The 12,540-nt window shown below is 39.8% G+C and overlaps 1 protein-coding gene across 2 annotated transcripts in view; it reads right to left on the bottom strand.

The window, feature by feature from the left end:
• The window catches only part of DCAF1 (DDB1 and CUL4 associated factor 1), a 76,364-nt gene that overhangs the window by 29,981 nt on the left and 33,843 nt on the right, over nucleotides 1-12,540 (bottom strand). For both annotated transcript variants that reach the window (XM_040628747.1, XM_040628750.1), the window contains exons 9-14: nucleotides 9,658-9,816; nucleotides 7,787-7,966; nucleotides 6,743-6,952; nucleotides 5,867-6,036; nucleotides 2,389-2,513; nucleotides 193-1,456 (exon numbers count right to left, since the gene is read on the bottom strand). In XM_040628747.1, coding sequence (XP_040484681.1) covers nucleotides 193-1,456; nucleotides 2,389-2,513; nucleotides 5,867-6,036; nucleotides 6,743-6,952; nucleotides 7,787-7,966; nucleotides 9,658-9,816 — 2,108 coding nt within the window. The remainder of the gene's footprint in view (nucleotides 1-192; nucleotides 1,457-2,388; nucleotides 2,514-5,866; nucleotides 6,037-6,742; nucleotides 6,953-7,786; nucleotides 7,967-9,657; nucleotides 9,817-12,540) is intronic.

Below are 12,540 nucleotides of genomic sequence, written 5' to 3'. Positions count from 1 at the left end.
GGGTTGGGGGGGGGGGGGGGGTAAAGTCACTTTACTCATGTATTCAAAGTGACAATCATTGGTATTTCAGGCCAAAAAATAGTCTGGCTTTTTGGATTCATCAGTCTATGCTGGTATCACCCACACACTTTGATTTAAATAGAAGAATCATTCCGAATCATTCCAATTCCCAGGGAGGTGGCCTCTCCTTACCTGCTAAAGATAAGGTGCCTATCAAAGCATCCGCCATCCACCCCTCCATACTTTGGAAATGATGCCCTGCGGTTTAGCCTTGAGGTAAAGTTTATTGGCGCTTGCCGCCTCTGTTTTGGCTCAGGACATTGATGAGGAGTAAAGAGAGAGAAAGGTGGGCAGGTGGCAACTGGGTTCTTGCAGCGAGCATGCTGCTCTCTAAGATATTCTGTGATGATACTGTCCAGCGTAGGTGGGGAAGGAAGATGTCTGTCCAACTGCTTTTTTATGGCTGGGCTTTGGCTGTAGGCGCCATGGTCCGACTTCTGCCGCAACACTCTGATTTTCCTGCCATTGCAGGGTGATGGCCTCTCTCTGATAAAACTGATCCTACCAATCAAGGGGGAATTGCCTGCATAAGATGGCCCAGGCAAAGCTAGTGAGCCCTGGGGGGGCCGTGGCTGAGGATGGGCAGTGGGGGCAGGAGGGGCGGAGGCACCCACAGCAGCATGGCTGCCCAGTCGAGTTGCAATGCCATTGGCAATGCGAGGGGTTCGGGGAAGAGAGACAGGAGAAGCAGCAGCAGTGACCGGGGTGAAGGCAGATGAATGAGAGGCAGCAGTCATGGGCAAGTCAGCCTCTTTCGTCAGCACAGTTGCTGTCTCCCCAAGCCCTTTAGAAATGAGATGGTTTCGTATCAACAGAAGCAACTCTTTCTCAGGGAAGGAAATCCTTGATTGGGCAACAACATCTGCTTTTTGCAGTCGTGCCAGAGACACGTCAGTGCCAATGAGAAGTGGCTTTCCTGATACTCGTTCAATGAGCTCAGCGGCATACTTGCAGAACTTGACATGGTCACTGCGCTTGTCCTGCAGGACAGGCTCCTTCATCAGCTGCTGGATCTGGCAGCTGCTGAAAAGAGGCAGTTTGCTGATGATCTGCCGGACAGTGCTGCTGCGTGACAAGCCCACTAGGGCCTTGCAGGCCAGAGCCCTTATCTGGTCTGCATCGGTGATGGGCATCTTGATGGACAGTAAGGACAGGAGCACCTTGATGCCATTGTTGGACTGGACCACATTCCACATCTTGGCCAGGGTGTGCTCGCTGCTTTTGGGAGTCTGAGGCAGCTTCCTCCGAGGAGTTCCAGAGATGAATTTGCCAATACTGGAAATTCGGTTATCTGGGCCACACACACAATTGATGATAATCTGAAGTGCTGACTTCTGAATTTCAGCATCATGGATAAAGAACTCACCCTCAGCCACTCCCAAAATAATGCTGATACCTACGGGGAAGAAATACAAAACATTTTATATTGCTCCTCATAAAACTAACAGCCTCCTTCAATGATTGTTCCAGAGTCAAAATTTAGACTTCTATTCATTTTGTCCCACTTAAAACTACCACACCTTTTTATTAAAGTACAAGAAATTACTTGAATAAATACAATCAGTTCTACTACACTATATCTTCATGATGCAATACCTCACATGCAGTTGTTAAATAGGGGAATGATGTCAGTATTATGTGGAAGTCACCAAGGGTCGTGTGCATTTTTCCTGGGTAAGGGGAGCAAAAATAGCAGGAATAAATTAAAACCTATAGCAGAAAAGGGAAAAGCCCTCAGCCTGGCTGCCACAATGGCATGAGGAACCCTTTCTGCTATATAAGAAGAAAGTTAAAAACAAGTGGCTGCACCTCAGGCTTTCTCCCCAAAGTGGTGCACCCCAAGACCCACAACCAGTCACACCACTTTGCATGCTCACCTTAGCAGGAGCCCTTACCAGTCCTGCTCTTAATAAAGTATATTTTCAAACAAAGCATATTTTCCTTTTGTTCTTGTGTATGATAGCTTCTGTCCACTCTGAGAGGCTTGCCAATTACTGATTTTGTTAGGGCTCAGATTACAAATTTGCTTTTTTTACTGTCTGCCCCAACCCATTTTTCCCATATACTTTATTTTGAGCGCAAGACTCTGCAGAGTGCAATGTTTTCAAGAATGAGTATGTCCCATCATAGCACATGTACCACTCAGAAATCCTGAGTTCACTAACATGACTCCCTTGTATAAAAGAGTACAGAACTTAGATGGGACAAGGCATCCTCCACTACTACTTTCTGCTCTAATATTGCAAATTAAGTAAACAAACAGGGCCAGAATAACACACAGAAACAAATCCAGCTGAGCAATTAAGGAAGTGGAAAGGTACAACCTACCTACAGTGGAGACAGTGGAGCCAGCCTCATCCAGCACATCCACTGATTCTGCCAACTGGAGCTGGATTTTTGGCACAACAGTGAGAATAGCCAGGACATCCAAGGCAAAGCGCACAGTGTCATTCCTAGACAGGAAAAACAATTACTCAAATGGAAACTAGGATACAGCCAAAAGAAACACCAGTTAAAAGAAGAGAGAGATACATAATGGATCAGAAATACTATCTGTGTGGTTCTGTCCCTAGCCATGACATCAAGAGAGGATTTGTAAGTCACCATGACATTACTTCCAAAACAATGGGGATGGAATTTTCACCAAACTGCTAAGATTAAAAACAAAGGATAATCCCCAATGCTGGTAAGGATGCATAAAGACAAATGCTCTCAAACTTTTGGAGGGAATAGAAATAGGACCCTCTTTTTTTTTTTTAATGTTTTTTTATATTATGAAATAGGACCCTCTTTTGAGAAAATAATCTAGAAATAGGAAACAAGACTTTTAAAATATGCATAAGCTTTTGCCGAGGAATTTCACCTGCAGGAATCTGTCCTAATCAAAAGTACAAACAAGCATTTATGTGTTAAGATGTCCATTACTGCATCATTTAAAATAACAAAAGAATTAGAAAATCTACAAAGACTATAGGAATACGTGTGTGTTAAATTATGGTACATTCCTATGATGAGCTACTCTGTAGCTACAGACAGGTTTTCAAAGAACTCTAAAGGACAAAGGGAAAGGCTCAAAATACAACATTAATGAAACAGAAAACGTAAGGTATAAAATTTTATGTCTGACAATACCAATTATTGGGGAAAAGGTAAAGAAATGAAAACTCCCATATCCTGCTGAAAATGGTATGCAACATCTACTAAATATGAAATGCAGGCATCCTACAATTCAGATTATATACCTCACATCCTCAAAGAGACTCCAAAAGGAGGTCTGTGGTACCATTCGCTTGATAGAAAAAAAAGAAATAACAAGCACTAAATGTCCATCAATAGGATAATAAACTAGTATAGAAATACAAGAGTTCAAAAATAAATTTAACACATAAATCTTAAAACATAAGGGTGAAAAAATCAAGTTGCAAAAGATGCATAGAGATAATATTTATATGTTAAAAACATACAAAAAAGTACATTATTGTTTACATACACACACATATGTATAATATAAAAACATGGAGAGAATGCACTTCATGGAGAGAGATCACTGTGGGGAGGCAGAAAAAGGAACTGAGAAAGAAGTAAGTAATGCCACCACGTGCCAACCCTGGGTACTGAGTAGTTGTTTTTTTAGTCTCTGTACCTTTTTGTATTTTGAATTATTTCAGAAAAAAAGATGAATTTGGTTAAATGCTATGATCCCGATTATGTATATTTACATACGTTATGGAAAAAGGATGGAGAAATTAACAGTGGCTAAGAATAATTTACTTTTCTAAGGTTCTGTATATCCTAAACAGAAACAAGTATTTAATTTTATTTTTAAAAACAAACTTTTAGGGATGCCTGGGGGCTCAGTCAGTTAAGCATCTGCCTTCGGCTCAGGTCATGATCCCAGGGTCCTGGGATCAAGTCCCACATCGGGCTCCTTGCTTAGCAGGGAGCCTGCTTCTCCCTTTGCCTCCCACCCCCCCTGGTTGTGCTTTCTCTCTCCCTCTCACTGGCAAATAAAATAAAATAAAATAAAATAAAACAAAATAAAATAAAACAAAACTTTTAAAGGATATATTCCAAACATATTTATATTTTCAAAGTAATCCAAATACAGATTTACCACTCAAAAAATGTATTTATAATCTTCCTAGTTCTCTTTAGAGCTTTCATCATCTTTTCAGCAAAGTTCAAGTAAATGTAATAACCTACTTCAATACTCTAATAAAACAGTGGTTCACAAAGTATGGTTAGGAGACCCCAGGGACCTCTGTGGCCCTTTCAGAAGGTCCTGTGATATAAAAACTATTTTCATATTAACACCAAAATGTTATTTTCCTTTCTTACTCTCATTCTCTCACAAGCAGATACTGGAGCTTTCCAGAGGCTAGGTCATATGTGAAGTCACAAAAGAGTGGATACAGAAGCAGATATGAGGTATTAAGCAGACATTTAAAAACCCTGCTGAGGGGCACCTGGGTGGCTCAGTTGGTTAATCGGCTGCCTTCGGCCCAGGTCATGATACCAGGGTCCTGGGATCGAGCACCACATCAAGTTCCCTGCTCAGCGGAAGCCTGCTTCTCCCTCTCCCTCTGCTTGCCATTTCCCCTGCTTGTTCTCTCTGTCTCCCTCTGTCAAGTACACAAATAAAATCTTTAAAAAAAAAAAAACAAAAAAAAAAACAAAAAAACCCTGCTGAAATTATCTGGTTTTATTCTGGAAATTTTTCATAAAAAATGCTAATATGCAATGGGTTCAGATTATTTTTAAGTAAATTCATAAATATTTTTACATTTTCTCAGTTTTATTTTCTAATTGTTAAGTATCAATAGATTTAACACAAAAAAAAGCTGAGGTTCTCAATAATTCTTAATATGGTAAAGGGGTCCTGAGACCAAAAAGTTTGAAAATGGTTGCTCCAAAAGTATCTCTCTAGACATTTCCCAAACAAGCCATATGCACCCTAAATAAGTCTGTCTTGTCTTTAATGGCAATGGCTGGATAGGAAAAGAAGGTAAAGAACCACTCTTTATAAACTTTGTTGCTGTCTTCTCTTCAAATTCTATCATTTCCAAAATATAGTTTTCATTCTTTTACATCATCCTCAAATAGAACCCACCCAACCTCCTGATTCTATCAGCGGTCCATTTCTGAGCCTCATCCTGCTCTGCCCTAACAGCTCTCAACTGAATTGTGAAAATCATAACAAAAGCACAAAATACAGTTTTATGTGAGAGGAAGTTAAACATTACATGTGGCTGTAGAGAGATATTTAAAGTCTAAGTACCAAAAAATACTGGACTGGAGTTTCAAGACACGACTTCAACCCCACCTCTGCAGCTGTGTAAATCATACAGCTTCTCTGAGAGTACAGATGTTAATCCCTGCCTATCGTGCAGTATTCATCATCATCATAACCATAAATATAAATAAGTACTCTATAAATTAAAAGCATTATCTTCCTGGGGCACCTGGGTGGCTCAGTCGGATAAGCATCTGCCTTCGGCTCAGGTCATGATCTCAGGGTCCTGGGATCGAGCCCCACGTTAGGCTCCCTGCTTGGCGGGGAGGCTGCTACTCCCTCCTCCGCCCCCCACTTGTGCTCAGTGCGCATGCGCACAGTGCTCTCTCTTTATCTAACAAATGAAATCTTTAAAAAAAAAAAAAAATCCTCCTTAAGCTAGTTTCTCAGATTCATGCCCAAAATTTCAATTCAGTTCAACAATATTTGCTAAGCATACACTGTATACAAACCAACATCAACTTTATCGAAAAGCAAAATCTAATTTCATTTAAAACCACTCTCTAATCTCACCTTGCATAATAGGTCTTCCAATTGCAGGCAATCGAAATAAGCTGCAACAAGAGTTGAACACAAGAAAGTTTGAGGAAGACTTCAGCTGGTTCCCAATACAGTTGCGCTGGGCCATACTCTATCAAAAACTCCATCATTTCCACAATCTGTTCATGAGTATATGAACACGCCTATAAAGAGAGATACATATTACTAAGGAACTCTATCACCTGCCTGCTACCTTCTCCATCACAGCTCAATGGCCAACAGGTTTTAATAAAGCTAAGTAATAATAGCTTTCAAATTCCACAACTGAGTCAAGAGCCCATATGTGAAATAATGAATATATGCTTAACCTTTTATTTATAACCAGACTTAAAATACATTTTGCCCAAAAAAGGTAACAAAACATTCTATTTGTTGGTGTATGTTTCCCAGCTAAAGAAAGAAGCACCACATAAAATAACTGGTTTCTTTCTAATTTGTGATTTTTAAAACATGCAGATATTAATCTTCACTCCAAAATACAACAAGTAAATTCAAAAATGATAGAGAAGTAGAGGAACAGATGTATCCGTTCAGAAAAAAAATTCCACACAGAAAGAGGTAAAATATCTAGTACTTTTCATAAAAGAAAGTCCTTTTATACACACTTCAGTTCATCTTTTAGTTTTAATATCCCAGAGAAGCAGCAACTTACAACTGGGAGCAAAACAAGTCCCTGGTACACCCATTTTCAAGTATTCTGCTTCCACAAACGGCAAGTATAATCCAACAATGATTGGATTATATGTGGAATATCGCACATTGGACATGCCATGTTGATCTGAATGAGTTTCAGGCCTAAGACACTATGGAGAGCTAACAGCTTTTCCTTTTAAGACAAGGTCCTCTCACCTTGTATGGGGGTTGAGGATGGACAAGAATGCCACCCTCAGTCCTCTGAAGTGACTGCTTCACTTGTTCCAATTTAATGGCCAGGTGGGCCTCAAAGTACTTGCGCAAGGCCATGCAGGTATGTTTCCCAGTTTGGCGGCTAGCAAATATTTCATCATCGCTCAGAAGTGCACCCTGGTCTTCCAAATTTAGAATCTCCAATGTACTGATCTATTAAGAAAGAAACAGAATGGGGCAAAAGGGGAGCAAGGGAAAAACAAAAAGAGAAAAGTAAAAGGAAAAAACGATTACAGTAAACGGTTATGCTCGACAACACCATCCAACTCTTGGTTTCAGCTCAGGTCATGATCTCATGGGTTGGGAGACTGAGCCCCATGTTGGACTCTGTGCACAGAGTCTGCTTGGGATTCTCTCTTCCTCTGCCCCTCCCCCTACTCACACACACATGTTCTCTAAATTAAATAAATCTGAAAGAAAAGAAAAGAAAAGAAAAGAAAAAAAAGAAAGAAAGAAAGAAAAAGAAAAAGAAGAGAAAGAAAGAAAGAAAGAAAAAGAAAGAAAGAAAGAAAGAAAGAAAGAAAGAAAGAAAGAAAGAAAGAAAGAAAGGGGGAGGGAAGGGAAAAAAAGAAAGATTACATAGCTTTTGAACATGCTGAAAGACATTCAGGCTCAAAACCGTTGCTTTTAGGAAGATCAAGATTATCAACACAGTTCCCCCTATGAGATTACTATACTCAAGTCTACAATGGCACAGAGTCCTCTAACTACTTAATAGGAAGAGAAACTTGTGAATGGAGGGAGGAAAAAGACTTTATTCACAAAGAATGACAGCAAAATTCCTCCAGTCAAAACCTTCCTCTCAGGGTACCTGGCTGGCTCAGTTGGTGGAGCGTATGATCAAGCCCCACACTGGGTATAGAAATTACTTAAAAATGAAATCTTTAAAAGAAAAAGAAAAAGCTTCCTCCCTCCAAAACTACTGAAAGGCAGCAAAGAGAAGCGGGACGCCTAGTCCTCACAAAGAGAAGCCATTGGGAACCTCACCAAATTCACCAGACGACGAAGACCATCATAGCGGTCAAAGAGCTCCAACACAGCCCGGAAGGAGAAGCAAATTGAGAAAAACATGGTAGCATGGCAGCATCCTGAGGCATGAGAACATTCCATTAACCACAGCGTATAGTTCACCACATCAGACAGAACATTGTGAGGATGCATACAAACCTGCAAAAAATAATTTTTAAAAATTTCAGGCAAAGGAACCTTCCAAAAGGCATGAAAAATTCACCAGTGTGGCTAGATATCGTGGCAGAATGCAATGATCATTACTGATCCAGTCATTCTGAGTTTAAAGCTTAAGTTTTAACAAATGAAATACAGTAACAATCTATTCCAAACCTGAAAACCTAAATTTAGATACATACTTAAACCTGAGCTATATTTATTGAGTGCCAAATTTTGCAAATATTTACATCCTTGAATGTCCAGTGCTTGGTTCCATAGGTATTAGGATCCCCCCCTTAAAGATGAGAAAGAGGGGCGCCTGGGTGGCTCAGTCAGTTAAGCGTCTGCCTTCAGCTCAGGTCATGATCCCACATCCTAGGACTCAGCCCCATGTTGGGCTCCCTGCTCAGCGGAGAGCCTGCTTCTTTCTCTCCCTCTGCCCATCCCCCTGCTTGTTCTCTCTCTGCCTCTCTCAAATAAATAAAATCTTTAAAATATATATATATGAGAAAGAAGCTCAGAGAGATAAGGGACTTCGCAGAGTAACAAAAGTGAGCCTTCTGGTACTAAAGTCTACAAGATCGTTATCCAACACTCACTGATTCAATTCACACAATTTTGATGTCTCTTATAGATCAATGAATTCTAAAACATTGCCCAGGTTTACTTTTTACCTTAGCCCTAATTAATTTTGTATATACACCCACAGATTAGGTTACTATTCTCAAAAGACTACAGATCTTTGCATAATGTTGCTCTCAAGGGGGAAAAAATTAAAACTGAAACATTACCTTATTAATAAATATGCAAAGATGAACCAAGACATAGCCCAAGAAAACTTTACCAACTTCATTCCACCAGAAAAGCCACACCACATGGAATATTAGAAAAATATTCGAAGTACAAAAGTAAGAGCTTCCCTAGGTGTGTCTAGGGACCCATTATTTTTCAAATGTAACTCATAATTTTTTTTTAATCACTAAATAAAAAAGTCTTAACTGGAAAAAAAGAAGAACCAAATGGGGAACCTCTGGAGCCCCGAGAGCAACTGGAATTATTTTATCATCTGCACCATACATTATTTGTTAACACACACAAAGCCTCATCTACTGTTTTTATAACAGACTGACTCAAAATGCAAAATGTAACTTCATGAGGGACACTTGGAAAGAGCCCAAAAACTAATACTAATTCAACAGAAATGGCAAAAACTAAATAAAGCCCCTCGACCTCAATCCATCTTGCTCGTTTTTATTCATAGAGTAAAAAAAACGGAAAAAATGACCTTTTGTAAACAATTTTACATTTTAGAAAGCTTTCTAAAGGTCATATATTCATGCTCTTTGTTTCTTTCATTAAAATTTACTCCAAGGTGTGCCTGGGTGGCTCAGTCTGTTAAGCGTCCAACTCTTGGTTTCAGCTTAGGTCATGATCTCAGGGTCCTGGAATCAAGCCCTGCAGTGGGCTCCAAGCTCAGCAGGGAGTCTGCTTGAGTATTCTCTCTCCCTTTCCCTCTACCCCTCCTCCCCCTCACACACACTAATATAAATGGATAAATCCTTTAAAAAATTGAAGTAAAATAAAATTTACTCCAACTACTCATTTTTTCTTACCCAAAAGTCATTCTGTGAATATGCTAGAGTGTCTCCCCATCCAGTTCCATTCCCATACCCTAAATGGACTGGACTTACTCTTTCCATGGCATCCTGGTTGTAGGACAGGTAATACAAGCACATGGATACACCAGTTGCAGCCATAGAAGGACGAGGAATTTCCAGTAATTTCTGTACTCCACCATGTGCAACAAATTCTGTGGCAAACTTGTTATGGAGCAGGAGAGATGCAAGGTGCTAAGCAAAGAGGACACGTTACTGTGGAACAATCTAGAATAATCACAAAACCTCTTCACAAAACATTAAATCAAGCTAAATAAAAGGAATCCTCTGAAGTGACAACCACTCCCTCAAAACAGAAGTAAAACCACTATGCTTAAGGGAAACCCAAAAAACTCTTACGATTTCTTAACATTCCCTTCTAATACCAAAGGTTTTCATAAAGGTGAAAAACAAGAAATGAAAAATACTGCTATAAATAATAACATAATTCCATTATCATTTTATTATTACATAGCTTCCCTAAAGGATTTTTAACCTTTCTGTTTTAATCCTTTTAAACATAATCAGCTCTTGTTCTAGTTTTGGCTCAGTCACTGACTCATCATCTAATATAATGACAAACTTTGCCTTCTTTTATACTGACCCCAAATATATGTAACTCCAAATGCCATCTTCAGCAAATTACCAAAACTACTACATTTTTGAAATTTATCAGAAGGCACCTTAAATTGACCTTTAAAAGTCTGTTATCTTTAGGGACACCCGGATGGCTCAGTAAGTTAAGGGTCGACTCTTGATTTCGGCTCTGGTTGTGATCTCAGGCTCTCGTGGGATTAAGCCCCAAGTCTTGCTCCCTGCTCAGCAGGGAGTCTGCTTCTCTCCCTCTCTTGCCCCTCCCCCTGCTCACGCTCTCAGTCGCTCTCACTCTCTCTTTCAAATACATAAATCTTTAAAAAAAAAAAAAAAAGTTTGTTATCTTTAAAGCTTTGTTAACTTCCTGTTCAATTCCCACTAGCCTCTCCGGGTGGACCTGATCTTCTGGATGGCCCTGATCTTCTCGGCAATTTTAAAGGCAGGAAGTACAATGCAGGAAGCAGGCTACCTGATGACTCTTGAACCCAGACGAATGTGGACAGGGCCTCAGAAGAACTAGAGCTCCCCCTCCTGTTTCTCCTACCAAGGTGTCTTCTGGGTGGTGACAAAAGCACAAAGTATAGAGAACACAGACTGGCAAGTACAGAATTTGATACAAATCTTGCCAAGGTCAATGGCAAAAACAACAGGCATGTATCTTCTTCAGAAGTTCTCTCAACACCCATATTCAGACTAATCCTTATACATAATTCAAATGCCTTCCCTCTTTACTCTTTTTGTGTGTTACACATGTCCATCCCCCAAGACAGCTAAACTACATCTGGTTCCCGTACAACCCTGAGGCCACTGCGTGTAGTTTTTCACATGTCACTACCATAAAGTGGCAGTTACACTGCCATAATAGGTCCGTGGGAAAACAGAGTAAGCAGGCTCAACCTTTACCAATACAAAGCCTATAACCTAGATCACTTAATTAGTGTAAGCAAAGATTCTATTTTCTCTCCTTATGTTTTATCTCCATATAAGCGTGGGTTCTTCAAATTACTATTTTAATCCATTTTGTTTCTACTAACTTCAATAACTGTCCCTCTTCCTATGCAACTGAGTCTTCTGAATAAAGAAGTATACATCTTTCTACATTTTTAAAAGATTTTATATACTTATTTATTTATTTGAGAAAAAGAAAGAGAGAGCCCAAATAAGGGGAGGAGCAGGGGGAGGGGGGAAGAATCTCAAACAGACTCCACACCAAGCGCAGAACGGACACAAGGCTCAATCTCACAACCCTGAGATCACGACCTGAGTCGAAACTGAGAGTCAGATGCTCAACTGACTGACCCACCCAGGTGCCCCATCTACATTATTATTTCCTCATAAGAAAGACTCTTTTGTGATTTTTCCCTGTTCACCCTTATTTCATTTTCTTTAATCCTTTACAGAACTCTGCATGGAAACAGCTGACTAATGACACCCATGATAATTCCTCATATAGAAATAACAACTGTCCAAATCCTTTCTTCCGCTATATCCTACTCAGGACAGGATGCTGCACTGGAAAGCAAAACCTTTGGACTGGAGAGAATTCCGACCTGCAGCTTCATTTCATTGTTCAAAGTATAATGAATTTACACACACACACATGTTGCATCCACCCACAGAATACATGTTACTCTAGTGTATATCTGACCACCTCCAAATTTAAAATTTTGGGGATCTGAAAGGCAATTTTCCTCATTTCTATCTCATTTCAGAATACTCTGGAACTGTGCTGTCCAGTGCAGTAGTCACTGGCCACATGTGGCTAATTAAATTAAAATTAAGATAAAAATTAAAGGCCTCAATTGGCACTAGCTACATTTTAAGTGCTCATACAGCCAGTAGCCACTGTACTGAACAGCAGAGACACAGAAAACTTCCAGCATTACTAAAACTTCTATTGGACAGCACAGCTCTGGAATATCAAGAATAAAGCTGTAGCTTTTTTTTTTCCCCTTATAGTTGTAACTTTATTAAAGAGCCAGAGGGAACATCACTTCTTTTTCAGAGGTGTTTTCTGGAAACATTTCTCAGGAAGAAGAAACCACCCCTTTCTTTGTACCCCACACTTTTTTCACAACATCTATAATATCTAAAAGATAGAGACTTGATTTATTTATCTTAATACTGTAAACAGCACAGAAAGGTACTCTGTTCATAAAGTTACCTGCTTGGTAGAACTGTATGACAGCCGCAGTGTTATTCATGCAACTTCTCTCTCTCTATTCAGATTACCTTTACTATCATAGTGGGCTAGACTAGCCTGCCCTCCCATATTTAGTGCCTCTGCAACCTAGGAAATCATTCACCTCTACTGAATTGGGGTCT

This window comes from Ursus maritimus, unplaced genomic scaffold (genome assembly GCF_017311325.1).
Source record: "Ursus maritimus isolate PB19 unplaced genomic scaffold, ASM1731132v1 scaffold_14, whole genome shotgun sequence".
NCBI classification, from domain to species: Eukaryota; Metazoa; Chordata; class Mammalia; order Carnivora; family Ursidae; genus Ursus; species Ursus maritimus.
The sequence above is the reverse complement of the archived record's forward strand: the minus strand, read 5'-3'. Positions and strand labels throughout refer to the sequence as shown.